Source organism: Haplochromis burtoni, unplaced genomic scaffold, assembly GCF_018398535.1.
Source record: "Haplochromis burtoni strain Fernald_Lab_line unplaced genomic scaffold, NCSU_Asbu1 Contig_361, whole genome shotgun sequence".
NCBI lineage: Eukaryota > Metazoa > Chordata > Actinopteri > Cichliformes > Cichlidae > Haplochromis > Haplochromis burtoni.
The window spans coordinates 245,035-269,743 of NW_024582722.1; the positions used below are offsets into that span (position 1 = coordinate 245,035).

General features: G+C 43.8%; 1 protein-coding gene across 1 annotated transcript in view; it reads right to left on the reverse strand.

Moving 5' to 3' along the window:
* Nucleotides 1–24,709, reverse strand: part of fat2 (FAT atypical cadherin 2) — a 92,111-nt gene that overhangs the window by 30,584 nt on the left and 36,818 nt on the right. The window contains exons 8-16 of the mRNA XM_005943792.3: nucleotides 24,390–24,452; nucleotides 23,559–23,771; nucleotides 23,110–23,320; nucleotides 18,458–22,125; nucleotides 15,676–16,072; nucleotides 11,508–11,707; nucleotides 10,227–10,380; nucleotides 8,360–8,593; nucleotides 4,704–5,093 (exon numbers count right to left, since the gene is read on the reverse strand). Coding sequence (XP_005943854.1) covers nucleotides 4,704–5,093; nucleotides 8,360–8,593; nucleotides 10,227–10,380; nucleotides 11,508–11,707; nucleotides 15,676–16,072; nucleotides 18,458–22,125; nucleotides 23,110–23,320; nucleotides 23,559–23,771; nucleotides 24,390–24,452 — 5,530 coding nt within the window. The remainder of the gene's footprint in view (nucleotides 1–4,703; nucleotides 5,094–8,359; nucleotides 8,594–10,226; nucleotides 10,381–11,507; nucleotides 11,708–15,675; nucleotides 16,073–18,457; nucleotides 22,126–23,109; nucleotides 23,321–23,558; nucleotides 23,772–24,389; nucleotides 24,453–24,709) is intronic.

A 24,709-nucleotide genomic window follows, 5' to 3' on the forward strand; every position in this document is an offset into this window, starting at 1 on the left:
CAACTCCAGGAGTTTGGACACATTTTTAATGCTCCCACACCCACTCTGCTCCTACACCACATCCTTTATCTCGGACCTCACTTCCTGTTTTATTTTGAAAGCTGTTCCTTGTGCTTTGCGTCTGTTTTTGTTTCCCTCGTGTCGTGTTCGGTGTCTCATTCTGCCCAGCTGCTTACACTTCCCTGATAACCTTTTTAGTGTTTCTCAGCCTCACTGTGGGTTTCTTATAATTCCAGTTAGTCTCCCAGTGGGTCATAGTTTTGCCCTCTTTGGACTCAACCCTAAATGAAGAGCTCATTTTCAGTTCAACCCTCCATCCACACTGACCCTCCACGGGACCAAAGCTGCACCTCTCAGGGGCCGGCACTGGTCCCCGGGACAAATGTTTGACACCCGTGATTTAAAAGCTTAAACTGATGACTTTAATAAAATAAACCAAGCTTCTTTGTGAAAAATGAAATCTTTACAATTATGAATTTTGTTCACAGCAAAAAGCAGAAAAACCATGAAGAATGTGAGAGCGTGACAGCAGCTCCTGACGGGTTGATTCACATCTGCGCTAATGTGCGCTGGTGTGTGTGGGCTCAAAGAAAATAATCAGAGAGCCAAGACATCAAGTCCAGGCTAGCTTGCTTTTGACGAGTCCTGTCATTCACGACTCGTTTCACTGGAAGCTGCCACGGTGCGTCTCCCTCTTCATTAACATCTCTGATCTCACCCACATGATTTGGTGACACAAATGACCTCTGGGCGTAATGGCGCATTACCGGCAAATGTCAAAGGAGGGATTTTGGAGCGTTTTCAGCTCACACATTCCTCAAGTTCGCAGCCTGTGAAAGATCAGTAACGTTCAGTGAAGTAACAGAAACACATTTTACAAACTTGGCAGGAAGTCTGCGATTTCACTTTTTACTCTGCAGATTTACTATTTTTTTCCTCCCTTTGTGTCACCGCTGCAATTCTGTGCCATTAACTAACTTTCAGTGCATGGTAATGTTTCCCAACAACTACTAAAAAAGACATAAAGTCTAAGAGAAAATGTGCGGAACACTAACAGAGCAGCCCGCCTCGAAGCCTTGGTTTCAGATCTCCACCCACATTACTGAGCACAGCCCTGAAAGACAAACGCAGCTAAACATTAAAGCCTCTGGAAAATTCTTGGATCATCCGGAATCAGGTTAAAGGCAGCTCGGATCATCGGGGTTTTCTACAGAAGCTTTTCTCGCACTGTTGGAAGCAGCAAGCTCAGCTTCAAGCTCAGTAGAGTCTTCATTCTGGTCCCAGACTGGACAATGAAGAAAACCCCCAACAACTCGGCCACGAACATCAAAAGATGCTGATCACGAGCGTCTCCATGGAGGGCAGAGTCAACTCATATATTTATCAGAAGGTGGAGGAGGCCCTAGAAATCCTAAAAGTCAGGCAAACAAGACAAAAGTACAAGAAAATAAAGAAAATAAAGACCAATAGATCCATTCATCCATTTTCTTTCACTTATCATCTGGGCCCTGAGCAGCAAAGCCCTCCCTCTCCCCCATCACCTCCCCATACTGCCAGGGAAGCCTGAGTGCTCTAAACACTCTTTAGATAGGATTACATCACAGAGAGGAAGCTGTTAGACTGTCTGTTTATAATGGTCAGCCAATCAGAACAAAGCCAGCTTCAAGGGCTTAAACAGCTTGTTTCAGACAGAGGATGAACTGAGGTCCAGTGCGAGAAAAAGAAGGATTATTTTGAACTGTGACTCATGTGAAGCTGCTCTAATCCAGCCCAAGAATCAAACTGTGATGCTATAAACTGTTCATCTCAAATCCTATAACTGAAACAATGATGCATGGAAGACTTTTGTTTCCAGCTTGACGTTGTGTTTTTGCGCCTGAGCAGAAGCGTGAAGTGACACGTCACTGAGGTTTTCCTCATTTGTGTGATGGCGCTGTCTTTTGGTTCTGGAGCTTACACAGCTCGCAGAGATTTGTGCGCTCTGGCTCACAGTACAGAGCTGCAGTAAGAGAGACAAAGTGCTGCGTGTCCGGTGTGTGACAAACAGCATTTGATCCAGGGTCCTCTCTCAGTTTTCGTTTAACCAAAAGGCAAATAACCAAACCACATGTACATCTAATAAAGGATATAAATATTGAAACACTGATCCAACATTATCCTTTATTGATGGATCATTTGATTTTACACTTTTACCTGAATGTGGCTCCTTTTTTTGAAAAAACTACCTCATATCCATTATGAACCTGGCTGTCTCTCTGTACACAAACAAACACACACACACAACAGGAGTTATAAGGTTAATGGGCATCCAGTCAGATAGCTAGTTAGTACCTTGGGTTCAATATCGGCACATATGACAAAATAACCAGTTTCTCTCATTACATTTGAAACAGTAGGCTGCGGACAATGTTACGTTTTAGATTTTAAATAGGCTGCATACATTTAAACGGGAGCAACAGGACGGTCAAATGTTGCTGATTTTACTACAGAGCAGGACGGATTGTAGGGTAGCAAACACAGTCGGAAAACACGTTTTCAACACTGCAGGTTACCTGGTGTAATATTTTTCAGCTAAAAAGAAACATGGCCTGACTCCTACCTAACTATATAAAGAGTAACTGAAGATTAAAGGCAGCTAACATGTCCTGTTTTAAGCCAGACGCTTACACCTCTGCTCCGCTGCGTCTCAGCCACCATCGCTCTGGCAGCAACGGCGCTAGAGCCAGAGCAGGGGAGAGCTGGAACAAACCACTTTGGGAGGGGGGAGGGGTTATCTATACTTTTGTTGTTAAAATGTTCCATCTCAATTACGTACTGTATGCTGAAGCACCCCCAAAAATGGGCTAAAAAAATGGGCTAAAATCGCCCCTGATTTGATCAGAGGCCGGAGGGAGATTTACTATTTACGACCGCGTACTCCACAATATGCTCGGAGATGTTTACGGATGATGCACAGGATCAATAATTGATTCAATTCTGAATCATTCTGCAGACATCAAAAAACTCAAATCATAAATTATCCACAAGCCAGTGAGTCACTCATCTCTAATCGTGCTGTGGATGGACGAGTATTGATTGGAAATTAACTTTGAGAAAAACAGGAGAAACTGGAGCTTCTGCTGTTTGTGAATCATCTCAGACAGAAAGCTGAACTCTTCCTGTTGGCGATTCCGGCCGGAGGCGTGCGAGCTTCCGACACACAAACAGCACACCCTCTTCTGCAGGGGGAAGGATCCATTCATAAAACACACGATTCAGGTCAAACACAACCCGCTCGCCTGGAATTCTTCACTGACATAGCATCGACCAGCTCAAACTTCACCAAACTAAAATAAACTACGCTGACCAATCATATTCTCACATCCTGTATGCTGGGTAAATATGAAACTAGTGTCAGCCGGCTGTTAAAAAAACAAAACAATCCTAACGGGACGACACGCAGAACTATTTCTGCTGTCCAGAGAGCAGCTGCATGAAGGACCGTCACACACTCATGCAAGCGTGAGTGTGTGCTGCAGCTGCAGCACTTCAAACTGAGAATAAGTAAAGACATGTGAGTTAGTGACCTGCGTTGTTGCAGAGGCTGCATCGATCAGTGAAATGGCTAAACTGCTGGAACTGTGGTGCTGCTCGCTGGTCTCTTTGCTCTGGTGTGCAGGCCGAGCCAACAGTTTCACACTTTTCCATTTCAGCTTTAAAGTGTCATACGAACCAAAAATAACCTGCAATCTCAGTGAATCCCATCTAGTTGAGATTCTGATCGTCTTGTCTTGGCTTTTCAAAATAAACAGATGAGTGCACCTCTTCTGGCCTTTAATGATTTATTGGCAACGAGCTGTGAGATAGTCCCACACTGCAGTTCAGTCCGACTGTTAAACCCAGCAGAGGGCGAAGCTCGCGAGCGCTCGCTGCTCCATCTGCAGCATTAATAAAGCCTCTCTGCACCAAGGCAACAGTCTTAGTCCTTTTTAAAAACATCTGCAGGTAGAAAAACTTAAACATTGTGATTATTTGTCCAAAATGATTAAACTGTTTAAATTCAGACTGAGCCCAAAGCATTTCCTTTACCTGAATATTAATGCAGAGGAAATATTACCGTTGTCATGAATTTAAATACTCAGCTAATTAGTGAGCCTCTAGTCACCCATAGCAATAAAAGTTGTATATAGTTTTGTTGTAAAGTAACAAAAGTGGAGAAAACTCTGTCACAATAAATTAATCTCAACCAACGGTCCCATTTTCTCTTTGTGCTTTTATTCTGAAATCCTTTTTGTGTCTATATTTACTGTTAGCGAGTGGTCACCTGATATTTGGTTTAGCATCTTTCAGCTCTTTGTTTTGGCTGGTCTGTTTTCAGCTGACTAACCCTCACTCATTATTTCTGCTGCTGTTTTCTTTTCTCCAGCTGAAAGGACCTATATAATAAGAATAATAACAACTATTATTATTATTGTTGTTGTTGTTGTTGTTGTTGTTGTTGTTGTTGTTGTTGTTGTTATTATTTGATATGTGGCTTGTTTCTGGGGGGCCGGGTAAATGCCGCTCAGGTGTAAAGCTCACCTGTACCTGTACGCCTAATAATAATAATAATAATAATGGATTGCATTTATATAGCGCTTTTCGATACCCTCAAAGCGCTTTACAATTCCACTATTCACTATTGCCTAAGTGCAATAATGAAACGTGTAATCAGCTGTTCTGACCTGTTCGTGAGTCCAGCTGGAAGCGGCCGTCCTCGTTCCCAGAGATGATACGGTACACGATGGGATCCGGGGAGCTGCTGTCTCTGGTGAGCGCAGACACGCTCAGCACCTCCGACCCGACCGCCGAGGACTCTGGGAGCTGGGCGGTGTACTCGGAGCTCATGAAGACGGGCTGGTAGTCGTCCAGAGAGACCACATCCACTGTCACCGTGGCAACAGAGTGGAGGTGACGAGGCAGGCCGCGGTCGGTGGCCTTCACCTTTAGCTCGAATGTGGTCGGAGTTTCAGGGTTCAGAGGTCGTTCCAGCCGTAGGATCCCCGAAAACTCGTCCAGAGAGAAGTAGCCGTCATCGCCGGACAGGAGGGAGTACTTCACCTCGGAGTTTATACCTGAGCACAGGAACACGGACAGGTAAGGTGTGTGAGGACGTCTCACCTGCTTCTCTGCATCAGGTCATCACTTTTAATAGCGACCTTATCCTGCTCAGGTTAGAATCATAAAGACTAAAGCAGTGAAATCTCTTATAGAGACAGACTGTATAAGCAGACGGCTTTAATCAATATGTTAATATAAATAAATGTAACTATATAAATAAATATACTCAGGTCATCAAGAAACAAATACGTCTCCATTTTACTGTCAGCCGATCCCAGCTGTGATTGGCTGACAGTAAATGAGGCCCTGAGCCAATGAACAGAAGCTGTTCTCCCCTTGAGTTCAGGTGTTTTGGATCCACTAAAGGTGTTTCAGGAACTTTGTGAAACCCCGGATGACGGGACTTTGATTTTGCAGAGATGAAAGTCCAACATGTTTGTTTTGAGTTATCCAAAATTGTTTCGAGAGTGTAACTGGAGGCCATCCAGAGTCAGGTTATTACTTTGGTTTGTTGGGTGTGACTGATCCTGTTATCCAAACAGAAAAATATGAATTAGTCAAGAAACTGTTATCTAAGCCACATCTGGATTTCCACACAGCGCCAATTAAAAGAATGAAAAGAAAGAATAATCACTGCACGCTTTGAACTCTCCGGGCTGTAAACATGAAAAAACACGAAGCATCCAGGAGATCCCACTGTTTCTGCACAGTTACACATTTACAGTGGGAGTGTGTGGGTGAAAAGCCCAGCGTGTGAGTTTCTAATGAAAATCACTGATGATAAAAATGACCCTCCCCATGAGGAGGCTCGTTAACCACTAACTCCAGAGCAATAAGAAGAACATTCAGATTCCCGCAGAGCTCGTGAAATAACGCCTCTATTTTTCTCACTCTTTTTATTCGTTGTCTGATCTCCTGCTGAACAGACTAAGCAGCCTAAAGATGTCACTACGGGTAAAGGTCAAACACTTTGTGTTGGTTTTTCAGAGGATTAGCACTTCGACTACGGTTATTTTCTGTCTGCTGCTCGAGCTCTGCTGCACAGTTTCACCGTCACATGTGACTCCACATCTCTGTTTTGATGCCTGCAGTTTTTTCTCTGTGTGCTGAAGTGGTTTTATCCATTTATCTGGCAAATAAAGCATTAAAAAATGGAAACATGAGTGTGAGTCACTGGCATCTGTGAGAAAGTCGTCAGCACTGAGAAAGAGGACATGCCGCTGCACATCTGAAGGCGTGGCCAGCCTGTTGGGGCTGTGTGTGTCCTACCTGTCTGAATCTGTCCACCTTTGTACAAACTAATGTGTGTGTGCAGTCCCACTGTGATCCACCATTTGAATGACACATCGAAAACCACACACACCTGCACAAACCGAGCTCTTTCCTTTAATGTGACTTCACCCATGCAGCACTCAAACTAATTAATAAGGTGTTTACGACTGCACTGGCAATCTGCAGCAAAGTGTGGCCGCTCGCCTCAGTAAGAGAGGGCTGGGGTACATCAGCGATACGTGTGCTGATTACAAAACCCCGGGCTTTACATGAATCACAGGAAGGAGGAGCAGCACAAAGGAAACCACAAAGACAGAAGTGAACACGCAGCTCCACCTCTGCACAAATAATACCAACCAATGTGAAACACTGGCTGCTTCTTACTCTTCTTATCGGGATTTAGAGCAAGCGGCCTACAAGTGTAGCATTAACAGATTTTTGAAATGAATAATATTTAAAAACGGTTTGACAAAAATAAATCCTCATGAAGAAGACCAAATTTGTGGTATTTGGGAAAAAAAATACAAATAGAAGGTTTAACAAAGAAAGAGTCTTTACTCGTGTTCAAGATAAACTCTGTAACTCTTGGATTTTGTAGAGCTGAAAAAAGCACAGCTGATGTCTGAAGTTCATTCATTTGTTGCCAGAAAGTATTCTGAATATTGTGTGAGACGGACACCAGTGGGCCTACAGTTTAAGGCTGCGATGAATCTAAAGATGCAAAAAGTGTTTCTGTATTCATACGTGTGTAACTGTTCACACAGAGATATTACTAATGTTACTATGTTATTTTGTATTTCTTTTATATTTACGTGTTGGAAATAAAAAGCAGTGAAACTTTTGTGACAAACGTTTGCGTGCGACTCGTAAACAGCAGCGTCAATGCAGAAATGCCATTAAAGTTTTAAGTGATGCATGAATATGTGTTCATACTTTAAATGTTTAAGAAACTCTGATGACGTCACCGAGCCATCAGCCTGCAGCTGGTTGTGAAAAATAAGCGTCTTTCGTTTCATGTCCAACCTTTTCCCGCTACACTCACAAATTACACATCAAAGCAGAGGCGTGTTTGCCCTCCATCCCCCGAAACCCCCCACCCCACAGACACTGATCAGAGCTCTCACACAAACGTTGGCTGTCCTTAAAATAACTACAAAAACTGCATATAAAACTACTTTTTATCATTAAAGTGTCTTATTAAAGTTTTCTCTAGATTTAATTGTCATTTTAAAAAGGTAAAGCAACACCTGTACATAAAAAAGGCAGTGTTTACAGTAATTCAGGACTACCCACACTGCATGAAATAATAACAGACGTCCAAATGTGACACCAAAGCCAAGTTAAACGGCTTTTATGGCTGACATTATTTTTAGCTGCTTTTGTAGTGGCCTTTGGTTTTGCTTTGTCATTAAGGCACACCCACATATTTTCACACATTAATGAGGACACGCAGACACGCGACCGACTGCAGGAAGCGCGGCAGCTCTGATGTCATGTTTAAAAGCAGAAATGTGGCAGTAAAAATCTAAAGGGTGAAAGTTCAGGTTTGAAATGCAGACTCTAATGAAAACAGATTAATTAGGATTCTTTGTTTTAGAGCGCAATGTTTTTAGAAAGAGTCAGCTATAACTGAAGCTAAAAATGTAAAATGAGTGAGGTGCTCATGCTGCAGGGGTCAAAGGTTAAAAGCTACGTGATGCAGATAATTCCCATCACAGCTGGAACAACACAGCAAAGGTGAACTTCAGGTGGGTGTTTCATGCACGGCTTTGCCTTTATTATGTTTGGGATCAGTCAAACCACACATACACACACACACAAAAACACACACACACAGGCACGCCTGAGCATCAGGCTTTAAGGTGTAAAAAGGGCCGATGATACCAGAATGAAGGGTTTGTCCCAACATGTTCAGACCTGACATAAACAACTCCGTGTTCACTTTGTCTAGTTACTCCACCTTCGCTGCACCCACAGCGACACATCAAACTCAGCAGCAGCAGCTCACCTGTGTCAGGGTCCTTCGCATACACCACAGCGACCGGCGTGCGGACCGTGGTGTTGTCGAAAACGGTGACCTCATAGTGGCTGGACGAGAAGCGGGGCGGGTTGTCGTTCATGTCCTGGACCATCAGCAGGATGTCGGCCTGACAGGATCGACCCCCGCCATCCGTCGCCTTCGCCACCAGGTTGAACTCCACGTTCCTCTCACGGTCCAGCACGGCCAGCGTGAAGAGCTCACCTGGGACAGGTGTACGACACACAACCATCAAACCGCAGAACACAAACATCCCCAAAACAAGGCCAACACATCTCCACACGCTGGTGATGCACATGCAGATGATGACGTATGTCTTATAATTAAAGTATCAGCAGTCATCTTCAGGTCAGATGTAGTGTGTTGAGGTGAATATTGTGAGGTGTTATTTTAATATTTGAGGTGTGAGCAGGTGAGCATGGTGTTTCCTGCTTAAAACTGATAGTCACTCCCTCCAAAAAGACAAAGTCCAACTGGTCTGCATGGAGTCAGATAAGTCACACTGCTTTGCCTCACTAAACAAAAGTGTCTGCATTTCCTGTTCTTTATGAACATTTGATAAGCAATAAAATATTCAGGAAATACCCCAGCCACGAAGGACAGGCCTCCGCTAACGAGCAGCTTAAAGAGGCCGCACACGTTATTCATCGCCATGACACAAACATCGTGTGACTGTGGTGCTGCTCATTTACAGGTGACAGTTTTAGGCCCGAGTATTATAAACTTATATTACTCAGTCAAATGTTAAAACTTTTTGGTGTTTTGTCGCGTGAACGGCAGGATGCTAAACTCCAGCGGAACCTAAACACATCACCAGCTTGTCCCCGTCGGTGTTTCAGTGTTTCATGCACACCTTGCTGAAGTTTGGCTCCCGTGAAGGTGTGAGCATGTCTCTTTGATTATTTGGATTGTATTTTGCTGCAGGTATCACAGCTTGTAAAGACTTTACAGGGAACGGAGAGTCTTTGAATTCCTGCTTTAGGATTTTTGGGCACATTCTCATCTTCATGGGCTTTACGGCGTTATGGTGCGCCTCTTTTGAAGTCTAGGTTTTCAATCCTAATGCCTTCAGCTTGGCCTCGGGTTGAGCCCGTTGTGTTTTTTTAGTCTGCAGTGGATGCTAAGGTGTGTTTAGGATCACTGTGCTCTGCTATGAGCCATCCACTTATGGAGGCTTTCCATTTCTTCCTGATGCACCCCCACAGAGAGGAGTTATTTTCATAGATCCTGTACTCTTTGTTCTCCAAGTGTCTTTCTAACAAAAACTTTCTTTTGAAAATGTTTCACGAAGGCACCGGGATCCTTCGGATGTTCAGACTTCCAGAGGAAAGCTTTTCTTCTAATGACTCTTCCATGAAGTTCAAGAGCTTTGATTTGCCTTCAAACACTACTTTCTGTGGTAGTGTTCTTGCTTTTCTGAACTTTAAAAGCCCCACTTAGAACATTCATTTCTTTATTACATTATATATATATTTTAAATGATCTAAGTATCCACACGAGGTGGACACTTAGAGGAGGATTGTTTGGACAAGATTTGAAGAGTCTGTACAGTCTGGAGCTGTAAGTGCCCAAATTTCACATCATGATACAATCAACTTTCAATCTAAAGCAGCTTTGAACTTTTGGAAATCCATGCACGTGTTACTTTTCTATATTCAAGTATAAAATCAACCTCTAGTTTTACACACAATATGACCTGTGAGTGGGTCAAAAGATTGACTGATGTCTCAGCAGGTGGTGAAGATATCAGGTGATGGATGTCAGTTCATGCTATTGCACCCTCAAACTCGCACTGACAGGGATGCCGTGCACTGACGTCAAACAGACACCATCATACCTGTCCTGTGTTCCAGGTGGAACTTGTCGGCATCTGGCCCGTGGAGTGTGTAGGAAATCTGGCCATTAGTGCCAACGTCTGGATCGGAAGCTGAAACCTTGAGCACAAACACGCTGGAGGGCGAGTTTTCCATCACCACCTCTTTGTACACGAGCTGCAGCAGGAGGATAATAACAATAATCAGGCCTGCATTTACTGGGTGGGTTTCAGTTAAGCTACTCAGCGTTGGATTAAAGAGAAAAAACAGGAAGCAGCAGAAACACACCTACAGAGCTGAGAAAAAGGTCACGTTAAGTAAGTTGTTACTTACATCTGAACTTTGACACCATAACGTACGGCACAAGGAGGAAGGGAGGGACAGACGGACTGACGGATGTATCGATGGATGGATGTATCGATGGATGGATGCATCGATGGATGAATGGATGTATGTATAAGTGGATGTATGCATGATGGATGGGTGAGTGGATGGGTGGATGCATGGATGGATGGATGGGTTGATGGGTGGATGGATGTATACATGGATGGGTGGATGCATGGATGGATGTATACATGGATGGGTGGATGCATGGATGGATGTATACATGGAGGGGGTGGATGGATGGATTTATGTCACAATTAACTCTTTAATATACATGTTACAAACCTACCACAAACCTTCCAAGTGTAATAAATAAATTATTTTTTACTTATTAACTGCTTATGATGCAATACTCCATAAAGTCTTGTTTTAAGAAGACTTTGTGTCAAAGCCAGTTTTATAACTGGCTTATAAAGACTTAAAAGGACTTTATTAACTGTTAAGTAAAGATTATTCATGCAAATGTTATTTACCTGGTTTCAGTTAAACAATATGTTATTATGATAGAGATATTTCTCCTGGCTGCTGGATGATAAGTGATCTATGATGGTGAACATTTCATGCATCTGTCTCCATTAAACTCTAGTAATGACTGTGAGGAAACAGACAGGGAGAAATACTGGCTTTATACTGAAACCGTCTTTAATATTAAATGTTACATGAAGTCAAGACTAATCTTTTTTTTAATAGCTCAGTTTCATAAATTAGCCTCGGGGGCTTTACAGCCTGTACAGGAAGCAGCAGAGAGACAAAAGTCTTTACTCTTAATGTGGAGATATTCCCAGAAGCACCTTTAAAGGAAAAACAAACGCTTTAAAAAATAAAGGTTCAAAACAGCCCAGCGTCCACTTCCCCTTACCATTTTCACTCTGAGTGGCTTCCATGCATCTAACTGCAGAGCTGAAGTAACCTGTACTCACCTGCTCACACAGCGGGCTGTTGTCATTGATGTCCAGCACATGGATGTCCACGCTGATGGGAGCCTCAAACTTGCCATCGGTGGCCGTGACTCTCAAGGCGTATCTGTCTCTGGCCTCTCGGTCCAGACTCTCCTTCACAATCAAACCCCACTGGCCCTCATCCACCTGCACGATGGCGAACTGGCCCAGCGGGTCTCCGGCTGCAGGAGCAAGAAGGACGTGAGTGACAGCAGAGAGGCCTGGCGTCATGCTCTCAGAGGTAGAAAGCCGTGAGCACTGTTGCTTTAGGCTTCTACCAGAAAAGCTTGCTTTGTCCTTCAATCTGCTGAAGCATCAGACGTGTGATCACGTTAATGAGCGTGAATTCAGCTTTTCTCTTCTGATCTTTTCTTTTGTGACTCAAACTTTTGGATAAATGTTCATCGGTTCACTCTGGAAGGGGTCAACATGGTCAGCATGGATGAATTTTGACTAACCTGTCCCATTTTGAACCTTATCAGATCAGTCAGACCCTCCTGTGTATCCCTGTTTACAATTTGGTGTGAAGGAAAATCAACTTTTAATTCTTTCCTGACTCCCTGTAGCTGAAGTTTGAATATTTATTTAATTTCTGATTTGATTCCTTTTATTTCTTTTCCAGTCTTTTTATTTTAATCGTGTTTTTATGCTGTTTGACCTCAGTCTTCACTCTTACTTCAGTCTAATACGTCCTGCTGCATTTTTAATCTGTTGTTCTCATTTAAGTTTAACTTTTTAATATATTTTATCTGAGTCCTGTTTATTTTTATACCCTCTGCTGTGACTTGAAGGCACCTCGGGTCAGCTTGTTGTTTTTAAATGTTCTGCATTAATATTAAGTATCTATAACTCAGTCAAAAAAAAAATCCCCTCCACTCACGCATCAAATACTCAGAGCAATCCCCCAAAATATTAAATACATGATAATGTGAGAGTAGCAACACTTTTACAGACAGAACCTAAAAACACAGACACACTCTGCTCTGAAAACTTTTTCCTGATGTTTATGGGTCAGCGTTTCAGTCTGAAGATAAAAGTGTTAGACTTCATGTTATGGATTTGAGAAACAACCGCCTTGCTCTGTCTCCACCAGTTTTGGGACTAACAGGAACTACGTTATTATTGTGGTAACGAGCACGGTAACTAGTTATTATGCCAAAATCAGGAACGCGTTAGTCGTTACTGGGATTTAGATAGGCTCGTTATTCGTTACTTCATGTGGTAGCTATCGCGGAGCTTCCACAGATTCAGTAACATTAACAAGTGTTGGAGGCAGCAGGTGGATGAAGGAAAGGGGAGGCAAGAGGAGTCTGCAGTCTATCTGGGTCAGACATAAACCAAGTTTAGGTGGAGATTATTTTCGTTATGCTGACTTTTTCGTACTGGGTATTCGCTAGCATGACGGAGTTTCTATTACCAACCGGTCGTCTGTATTCAGAGAAAATATTACGCGTTTCTTATTGAGGTGAAAAGGAACAGTTTGTCCCGTAATTCAGCTACAATGAAAAAGACACAAAGCTGCGAGTTATTCTGTGTCTTTGCTGCACAGCTGCCTCTTCTTCTCTCATTCTCCCCCCTCCCTCTCCGTTTCTACTTCAATCATGAAACTGATCAATGATCAGCTGATCGGCTTCTCTTGTTTGTTTATCGCTCACTTTGCGCCAGAAAGAGGAAACCAGCGGATGTCGCGCTAAACAACAGCAGCACGTTTAAGCTTGATCAGCTGTTGTTAGAATTTATTTAATATTAATTTCTAGTATCAGCTGATGTTTGCTGGAGCCACAGCTGTAAAGCTGCTGGTCATGATATGGTTTGGATTATGTGGTGAGAGGGAAACATGAAGATGAAACCAGGAGATGTCCTTACTGAATCATCAGAGCTGAACAGGTGATGGAGAAACAGGTTTACCTTTTAGGTCACATGAATGAGTTGAAGGGAAGTTATGAACTGTTTCTGAGAGACAAATAACACCAGGATCCTTTTTTAGTAGCTGACAGCTGGTAACTGTGCAGGGGCGGGATCTAGCAAAGTTTGCCAGGGGGCAGGTAGGGCATTAACAGGGAAGAGGGGGCACAAAGAAATACTTTTCTTTCTTATTCTCATTTAAAATGTCTAGCTTTTAAAAAAATAATTATCTGAATCTTACAACAAACGATTGATAGATTGATGCATATATACCATCAGAGACAGTGACATCACTGTCACAACAGCTGTTTGTTTTCATTCAAAGGCTTTATGATTTTTCCTATAATGGTGGGCCGGTTCAGTCAAAATGCCCGGGCCGATTTTTCTGTCCCAGTCCAGCCCTGTATGCAGCTCATCTGCAGTCTGGTGTTACCTACATCTTCCTATTCAGAAGGCAGAATTTCCGAGTTCTGAGTACAATCAAAGCACCACGACTGCAGTTTTTGTGTTGGATGTAAAAAGCGCACATGACGCTGTGACGTAGGCTAGAATCATGGCGGCGGACAACGACGGTCCAGGCGTGGGATTTCTCTTGTGGAAATATGCACATTATTTTTTCCTTTCTATTGGTAGGTGGCACAGTGCACTGTGGCAAGTAAGCAAGCTAGAAGACTGACAAAGTTATGGAAGCAACACATTAACAAGAGAATTCTGAGTAAAACCAAAGTTACTTTTTCCTAATAACTAGTTACTTTGAAAGTAATGAGTAACTTGAAGTAACTGAGTTACTTTTGATAGAAGTAACTAGTAATGTAACTAAGTTACTAATTTAAAGTAACTTACCCAACACTGGTCTCCACACAGCTGACTAATAAAGAGTTTAAATTAATCTTCTGATGTTTTTGTTTCTGTATTTGGAAAATAATCTGTGCACTATTTTGGCAGGAATTCAGCACTACCTCATATTTTTGTCACTCTTTTTTTAAAGAAACAGAAGTGAAGAAAGGTTTGCTCTATATCGTTCTTCTTTTCATTATATATTTTTTATTTTTATTATTTAGTACTGGTAAAACTCTTTGGACAGATGAAAACAGGATGGAGATGAAGCAGAATGATGGAGAGAAAAGTGCATGCATCCAAATCCTCTGTCTAACATGGCGGAGGCGGTGTTATGGCCTGGGCCTGTATGGCTGCAGTGGAGCTGGCTCTCTGGTGATTTATGATGATCTCACTGCTAATAGAAACAGCAGGATGAAGTGTGACGTGTACAGACTTCTGCACAGCAGAACAGCAGAACAGATGATAATTACCCAAAGTAAACTGCAAAAGCAACCTGAGAGCATCTCAACACAGAGGAATGGGGTATTCTTCGAGGTGTTCATGAGAGAGACTGCAGGGGGAAAAACTCCTAACATTTAAAATGATTTTACAATAAAGAGGGAGGAACTCTGTCACTCCTGAACAGTTAGTATTGAGTTAACCTGCTTGAACTAAAGCTGAGAGTCTGCACTGCTGCTGAGGACGCTGAAGTCATGTCCTCATTACACAGGACGTTCTTTATGGCGTTTGCTGCCTTCACCGGGAGCCAGATTAGCATTTTTACAGCGTGAAGCGTCTCAAACAGCCCCCAGAACAACAATGTGAATGTTTGTGTAATTGCAAAGTTAAAGGAATTAAATATAGGAGGAAAAAAACAAACAGAATAGAAAATCGTCTTATGGTGATGGGAGTAAAATCCTCTCATCAATCACAGCAGAGGTGGGCAGGCTTTGTTTCTGTTTTCGCTTCTTAGAGCAGAGCAAATGTCAGCATCAGACAAACCTTCTATTATAAATTATTCCAAAGCAAATACTCGTCTGTTAGGAAAACCGCAGTGTGACAGAGAGCTCCTTTAGAACGGTTTAACTGTCTGGGGGAAAACAGGATTTGCATTAATTCGAGGCTTTGTTTTGTTGTTAGCTGCAGGGCAACCTGTTGGTATTCTCCCCTCGTTAGCTGGCAGTGCAGTGCGATTAATCTGAGGCTCAATAATATTGACTCTCTGCTGGGGGTGATTAACACATAACTCATTTCACCTCATTAACGTCTTCGTAACAGAGCGGCCACTCTTTCGACGGGACGCTGATAAACACGCAAACACGGACAAAACAACACTGCTGACACACACACACAAACGTAATGCCCAGACACGCAAGAGCAAAACAAACAGGCTCAAATCTACGAACACACACACCCATGAACACACCTGTGATGTAACACGTGATGAGGCGGTTCTCCAACGACACATCAGCGTCCGTGGTCGTCATGTAGACAATGGGTTCGTAGGGAGTGCTGTTCTCCACCACCGAGCCGCGGTACACTTCCTCTGTGAACTTTGGCGGGTTGTCGTTCTCGTCCGTCACCATCACCTCCACCAGGACGCTGGATGACATTTTTGCGTTGCCGCCGTGGTCAGTGGCAACGACATTGAACCTGTACACCCTGGTCGTCTCGCAGTCGGTCTCCCGCAGTGTGGTGATCCAGCCGCTCTCCCCGTCGATGGAGAACACCTCAGTAATGTCCAACGCAGTGTCATCGGGCAGCGGCTCCAAGGTGTAGGTCACCACACCGTTGGTGTCTGTGTCCGGGTCGTTGGCCGTTACCTAAAGGTGGATATGTGCAGAGAGTTGTGCTGAGACTGTATCTGAACATGGGATGCTGTTGCAGAATCCAGGTGTTTCTTTAGCTCACACACTGCTGCAGGATTTAACTAAGCTAAGCTAATGCTTAAATAAACAGAAAACCAGGGAAACATCCATAATTCAGCATTTTCAGAGGTATGCACTGAGTTTACCTGTCATCACAGCTTCTGTAAACTCGAAATCAGCTTCTTTGATGTAACTGAAAAAAACTGACACCCGAAGTGCCAAAACCTGCTGTTTTTCTGGCATCCAGCAGATGATCCAGCAGAGAGTCAGTCCCACAGACTCCCATGTTGGAATAAACACGTTTACAGTGTGATGCTCACACTATAATGGTCTCTATAGATAATTTCTCCCACCAAAACACGGGGAGAAAATTATTCTATAACTGACCTGATTAAATTGGATTAAGGCTTACTGTCTGCATTATTAGGGGCATGGCCTCTTTAGTCGTGTCCAAATTCATAGGCTGCATCCTCCTGAGGACCCAGCCTCAGGAGGATGCAGTCTATGTGGGCTGGGTCCTCCGAAGGCTGGGTAGCCCAGAAGTGAGCAGCTGTGAAATTGTACGGTGTAGCCTTTAGATTTGTGTCACGAGCTGTCTCGGTGTAGTTTAATAAACTCAGCTGTCTGCTCCTTGCTATCTAAAATATAACAGGACACTGGCGTAAATTCTCAACCATCTCACACTTCTGTTTAATCAGTTTTCTGTTTGATGTTTATTCAGCTGTGTGAAAACTATAACTTTAATCTCAGCCAAACCGATTTACTCAGAAACAAATAAAACACAGAAAATACCCAAACAATAACATTTTTAAGTTATCTAAGTGACCTGTATATCATGGTTAACCTGAGTAGCGAAAGACCGTGGGGGTTTGAAAACGATGTGCCGGGAGTCCGCTGTTTTCAACGGCTCTAGTGAGCCGGCTAGCTATCAATCTGGTGGGTAACAGACATTTCTGAAAACGTCATAGCACAGGGATAGGTTGGGCCACGAAGGATACACCCGACCCATCCTGAAATCTGGGGAAAAGGAGGACGCATTTGTCGGCCGCATTTGTCGGAGTCTACAAATTTGGACAGCCTTCGTCGCGCCACTGTGAGGTAATCGGCGTACAAATGCGGCTTCATGCAACCTATGAATTTGGACACCCCCTTTGACTGACAGGTGACACACGCAGTTGTAACAGCTAGCTGTCTGCCTGAATTAGACCTCTGGACCATTTTTTTGTGCTGTTGGAGCCTTTTCAATGACATTATCTGACCAATGGTATGTCTGTGGGGAGGTTACTGTACTCTGTCTGAGCTCCAGGCTTGGTGCACAGTGAAATTCTAGCATTTTATTTGGATGTAATGAACACTGATTAGCAGGTATCTGAATCTATGCTAATGTGCATTTTTTGGCACTGCCAGTAGAAAAATACTCCATGTTTACTATGTTGTATGTGTTATATTTGAAGCACCAACTGCTTTTCTCTGAACTTATGAACCAGCCTAAACACATCATGGATTCATTTGTGTGTTGAACAGTTTAAGGAACTTTGATTCTCACAAACTCCTGTCCTGGTTGTTTCTTAGAGGGGGCAGTTGCTCCAGCACATGGTGTATTATTTGGATTTCCACACTGTAGAAGTCCTGGGGAAGTAAGCTAACCCAATGTATCCAAAGTGTGATAGTCTTGCATCCGTGCCTAAATGTCATCCTCTGTAAAAATTGAGAACAAAGCCTTGGCTTTGTCTTGACTCCAGTGGCTTTAAAATCTCTTGGGCTGCTCAACTCTATTATTGAAAGAGCAAACCAATAATGACACCATTTCTACTCAGTCTGCTCTACGCCCAAAAATCACAGGTGATGCTTCCCTTACATTTTTCAATAATGTATTGAAAGGGCTAGTTTAAAAAGATGAATAGTATGAAATCTGAAAATAATCCGCTGTGAGAGCAGCTGGAAGAATAGTATTAAGTTTTAATTGCTACATGTGTGGAATATATTTATATATGCAATGATGCAGTTGTTGCACTGAAAGCAGAGTCTAACTTTCCTGAACCTTCGGTAAATATTTCCACCTAAAGCAGCTTCGTTGGGTGTAATACCATCCTCAGCAACCTCATGATGATCTGCTACAAAAACAGGTAAGGAAAATCCCTGCTGGAAACTCCCTGTTTACCCAAGGATATCAGAGGAAACAGTCCTTTCTCAGACAGAACATATAATACACTGCAGTCTGGTAACTAGAGTGGATGGGCGAGTTTATAGTGCATTTTTCAGTGTGTATAACAGTTCAGACTTTTATACACACTTTGCTTAAACCATGACGGGTATCAAATGAAGCTTCCTGTGTCTCACCTGAATAACAGTGGTTCCAGCAGGCATGTTTTCAGCCAGGAAAGCTCTGTATGGACTTGCATCAAACACTGGCTGGTTGTCGTTGACATCCTGGACTTGGATGCTGACAGAAACCAAAGATGCCACGTCCGTCCCGTTGTGATTCCCCTGGGCAATCACATCTATCTGGTACCACTTTGTCTTTTCGTGGTCAATGCTCTTCTGCAACAACAAAGTTCCACTTTCCTGGTCCAAGCTGAACACTTTGTCTTTGTTGCTTTCAACGGTGTTCCCATTCACCAGGCTGTAAATGAGGGGCATGTCGGAGTCCGCCCTCACAGCGCCGATTTCCGTCCCTATGGGAATGTCCTCTGCAGCCGAGAAGGTGTAAAGTGGCTCGGAGAACTTCGGAAGAGGAACCTCTGGCGGAACAACCTTCACCTGGACGGGGACTGTGGAGTTATAAAAAGGAAGGCTGCCATCACGAGCCTTGACTTTGAAGTTGAAGATCTTGTTCTCCATGCCCACAAGGCTCTCTTTGACACTCACAACTCCGGTGAAAGGGTTTATCTCAATAATGTCTTCGGTCACTTCTTCCGCTTCATCCACCAGGTAGGTGACGTCTGCATTTTTGCCATCATCTGCGTCATAAGCCATGATTTGAATGACTGGGGAGCCTTTATTAACTGTCGACTGGATTGAAACCTGGTATTCAGATGCTTTGAACTGCGGTACATTATCATTCTCATCTGTAAGGATAATCTTGACCGTGCAAAACGCCACTTTACCACCTCCATCTTTAGCCATGACTTTGATTGCTATGACCCTCTGGGAGGGGTTTTCTCTGTCCAGTGGCTGAGTTGTGACAATCTGCCCATCTTTGCTGATTGCAAATTTCTCATCAGCAAGTTTGTTTATGATGGTGTAGTCAACGCTACCGTACGGCCCATCATCTGGGTCGATGGCAGCTAGCCGGATCACGCGAGTTCCCGCCTCTGCGTTTTCGGCCAGCTCTGCTTCATAGACGCTCTGCTTGAAGTATGGATTGTGCCTGTTGCTGTTTATCATATCGATACTGACGGGGGCAGTTTTCTGAAACACGCCATCAGAAACCGCCACAGTCAGGTTATAGTGAGGATCGAGATTCCTCCTGCAGACATTAGAAAAGGAGATGATACCCGAGGATTCGTTTATATTGAAGTACCGGCCTTCATTCCCTGAGAGAATTTTGTACTTGAGGTTATTCAGGTCACCAGTGTCGGGGTCTGAAGCCTGGATTTTGATGACAATGTGGCCACACTTTGCCATTTCATCAAGTGTGGCTTTATACCGGGAGCTGTCAAAGTCCGGAGGGTTATCGTTGACATCGGTGACATTTATAGTCACAAAAGTCTCGCTGCTGAGAGGGATGGTCCCATTGTCTGTGGCTTTGATTTTTAAATTAAAATGTTTCCTGCTTTCATAATCCAGCACCTGTTTTGTAACAATCAACCCAGTCTGAGAGTTTATTTTAAAGAAATCACTCTCATCTCCGTGTGTTTTCACCATGTGGAAGGTCAAATCTTTATTTCTACCAGAGTCTTTATCAGAGGCAGAAAGCTTGATCACAGAGGTGTCAACTGGGAGCCCCTCCGCGATATTCACATTGTGCATTAGATAAGAGAAAACCGGGGCATTATCATTGACATCCTCCACTTCTATTTCAATTGAGGCCTCTGAGAAAGCTCCGGTCACTGAGTCAGTAGCTCTGACTGTCAGCACATGCATGGTCTGGCTCTCATAGTCGAGGGGGTTGGTGACTGTCAGCACACCAGTTTTGAAATCAATGTGAAAGTGTTTTGAAGCGTTTTCCTCTTCAAGATTGTAGATGAGCCTGTAACCCTCGGGGTTCCTCGCCTGGACGTGCAGGATGGTGGTGAATGGAGGCACATCTTCAGGGACTTTTAGCGGATACAGAAGAGTCTGGAAGACTGGATTGGTTCGATTCCTCACCTGAATGCTGAGCTGAGCCATGATGCTGTGACTGGGCTCGCCCTCATCTATAGCTGACACCGTTAGTACGTACTTATTCAGGGCATTAAAATCCAGAGGTCTTTGAAGGGACACGTCGCCAATGTCTGGATCTATTCTGAAGAGGCCATAGTCTTCCTCCAGATTGTACACGATGGCTCCGTTTTCTCCCAGATCTCTGTCGATGGCGGTCACTTGATACAAAACATCTCCTGGTTCCGCGTCTTCGGAAATCATCATTGAAAAAGGCAAGTTTAAAAACTGTGGCAAGTTGTCATTGACATCATCTATGAAAACCTTGACCTTGGTGATGGCTGTTCTCGGTGGGGTTCTCATGTCCTGCACTTTAACCACAACGTCATAAACGTCTTGTTCTTCCCGGTCAAAAGGGACTCCTGTGGTTTCAAGTAGGCCTGCTGTTGGGCAGATTGTAAACCTGCCTGCTGGGTTTAGGACAGAGTATAAAAGAGGTTCGTTTAAAAAGCATCCTGTGACTTTGAGTGCTGCTAAAGTTTTGACAGTCTTTATGTTTTCAGAAACGCTCGCTGAATAGACTTTGTGCTCAAATCTGAGGTCACTCTCCGTTAGGTTTGTTACGCTTACGTTGACAATAGCTAAATCTCTGTAGAGGCCGTCAAAGGCTTTGACATGCAGCTGATAAAACGGCCTGAAGTCAGACACGTTGTTCACAGTGATGAGTCCGGTATTGGGGTGAATTGAAAAGGCATTATGAAGATTTCCCTCGGTGATGCTGTATGACACTGCTGAGTCAGCATCATGAGCTGTGATGCACACCACCTCTGCATCTCTGACAGCTGGGAGGATGATGGATGACTCATACACAGAGGCAGTGAATTGTGGTGGGCAGTCATTCAGGTCCAGGATGCGAACAGTGACCTTGGCCGGCTCTGCCGCATACAGCGATGGCTCCCCTGAGTCCTTCACCTGTACCGTGAAGTGATACTCAGCCTTGGTTTCAAAGTCCAGCAGTGAAATTAAGGAGATGGTCCCCATACTCGAGTCTATTCTAAAGACTTTCAGGGCCTCTGGTTCAAGGATTTGATAAGTCAGCAAGGAATTTGAATCTCGATCTGAATCCGAGGCCCGAATGACCAGGGGGGTGTTTCTTTCTCCCATCACCATGCTGTTTATGTGAGCGGACTCACCTATTTGCCCCTGGTACTCCCTCTGCTCAAACACAGGAGCGTTATCATTCTCATCGACCACGTAGATGTGAACGACCGTCCTGGACACGGCTCCAGCTGTGGTGGAAGCTGTAACTCTCAGCTTGTACGAATCGCAGGTCTCATAATCGAGGCGCCCCTGTGTGGAAATCAACCCCGTGTAGGAGTTGATGTAAAATGTTCCGTTCCGGTTACCGCTTTCTATCTCATAATGCACCGCAGCTGGGCTCGAGGCTGACACGGTGACAACGGGAGTACCAATGGCGCTCAGCTCGCTGATCTCCGTCAGGTAATCATCTGAGAGGAAAGTGGGTGGGGTTTGTTCAGAGACCCGGACGTGGATGTGGACAGAACAGAGGTCGCTGCGCTGAGGAAAACCCTGATCTGTGGCCTTCAAAGTCAAGTGGAATAGATCCTGAGGCTGCAGATCCAAAGATTTGGAGACGCTTATGGATCCCAAGTCTGGATCTATGTTGAAAACGTTGTCGATGTTACCTGCAGGGACACAGAAAAGGAAGTTTGACACAAATAAAATATCCCACTGGTAAAATACCTCAAAAATACCTTTCATTGTTGGCAATCCAAGAAATCAAATCAGCTCCATGCCTTTTATTACTGAGCTTTCAAAATGATGCTTCTTTATCTGAAACAGTTCATCCTCTGTCTGAAACAAGATCTTTTAGCCCCTTCCTCTTTAAGAAAGTTTTCTTCTGATTGGCTGTTCCTCTTAAATGGAACAGTTTGCCTGAGACGACCATGATGTACTCAGATCCAAATGATCATTATTAGAAACTCAGGAAAAAAGGAAAAGCCATTCAGGTTTAACAAATTTAAGACTGTTATCAATCTAGATATCAAGATATTGAACACACTTCTCTCATATAAACTCCTCTGTTTCAAAAACAGGTGGGTGAACAAAAGCTAAAGTATTCAATGTGAAATTACCTTTGTTTGTTTCCACGATCTACTTTTAGGAAGATTTTCAAAGAATTTGAATTAAAGAGGGATTTTCTTGGATCTGCTGCAGTGATTTAAGCAGAAGCTCCTCTGGGAGACATTTATCTTGCCCACTGCCCATTTTTTTAAAGAAAAAAAGAAGTGTTGAAAGCTGAATCTGAGACAGAACACTTGTAAAGATGGATGTTCTCTGCTGTCTGAAACACAGCAAGCAGGCATAAAGGATTCCACTGCGGCAACTCGGGTCGAGCGCCATGCTCCGTCACGCATTTTCATAACCGCTCTGAAAACACACGATAAGCATCAGGAAAAAACCTACAGAGCAGGCCGAAAACAGGCTTCAGCTGTGAGGTAAGAAAAGATCGAAGAGGAGGAATTGCAGCTGTGAATACACAGAGACGATTTCTCGGATATCATCGCTGTGCCCTTAAACCTTTCACTTCAAGTGCCTGACACTCAGAGGCTTCCAGCTTTCAAAATGAGAAAAGGGAGCACCATGAATAAAAAGAGAGGCCTGCTCACCAGAGTGCAGCGAGTAGCTGATGTGGGCGTTGCTTCCCATGTCCTTGTCTAGGGCCTTGACCCGGAGGACCTCGGTGCCCGCGTGGGCCAGGTTAGAGACACCGACCTCATAGCGAGGGCTGAGGAAAGCCGGTGAGTGGTCGTTGCAGTCCTCCACGTGAACCACCACCTTTGCAAAGTTCCTCTTCACTGGTATCCCTTGGTCACGCACCTACAGACGAGCGAGGAGATAATGAACTGCTGGAGGAACAAAGAAACTGAAGGGTTGAATAAAGACAAATAAAAGTCTTACTTTACTGTTCTGATCAGACGAAGAGATTATTTTTCATCTTATTATTCTAATTAACATCAGCATTCAAAGTTCACGCTGTTGGACATTATGGAAAACACAATCTGAGTTTCTTCTTCCATAAACATGTTTGTGGTAATAAATCAGCAGTTTTCAATACCATGACGGTGAGCGTATGAACGGCGATCTTCTCGTAGTCCAGCTCCTCCGTCATCACCAGCACTCCGCTTTTCGGGTCCAGGTGGAAGAGCTTGGTGCTGTCCGGGTGGAGGCTGCTGTGGATGGAGTAAACCAGCTTGCTGTTGGTGTCACCATCCTGAGCGCTGATCTGTAGGATGTCCTTCCATGGGGAGGTGTCCTCAGGAACCCTCACCTTAAACCCACAGAGAACATTTGGAGGCTGATTACTGTGACCGACAAACAACTGAGAGAAAGAGGACTTCCAAAACATTTTACTGTGAGACTTCATAACCAGCTATTATCGAGTGAATCCAGAGAAGCCTGACATTTTAGTCAGTAGGAACAAATATTCAGCGCAGTGAGAGTTTTTTAAACACACTAAAATAAAATGTAAAGTAAATGCAAGTTGGGCCAAAACCACAGATTGGATGAAATTTCATCCAAACTCACAGAATAAGTATTTTAAACACATTTCAAAATGTTCACGTCACTTTCTGACGTCATCATCAGGACTCCAAACGCTAACTGGTTCCAGTATGCTTGAATCTATTCTCATTAGGGCTGGGCCATATTATACTGTTCATGGTAATACCGGTACAATGTTAGGCAACGATAAGTAAATGAAATATCACGATAGAAGATGTGCCTTTGTGTTCATACGCACATGGCCAAAAAAGCATGGCGGCAACGGAGAATGAGAAGGGAGAAAGCAGAAAGCAGTGATGTGGAACTGGTTTGGTGTTTGTCCGTCAGATACACAACAAAGCACAGTGTTTTGTAGAACATGCAAGCGGGCTGTCGTTTCTCTCACCTCGTACAGCGGCTCCAGGAAGACGGGCCGATGCTCATTGATGTTCAGCACCTGGACGTAGACCTGCAGTTGGGACACACAGGGTTTGAGAAAATGGATTCTCAGCATGAACAATATCAAATGTGAAAGGTCAAGCTTCAAAACGGCTGATCTGTGACAGCCCGCAGGATCTTGAGTTAGATTCTACAGCAACCCTGAGACTGAAAATGAAGGCACAAATGGAGTTGTAGGATGTTTGTATGTGTTGCTGCCACAGTGTGCTGCCATCAGACACGCCGTTTGTTTCCTCTGATGTCAGAAACAGGGAGAAAATGATGTTT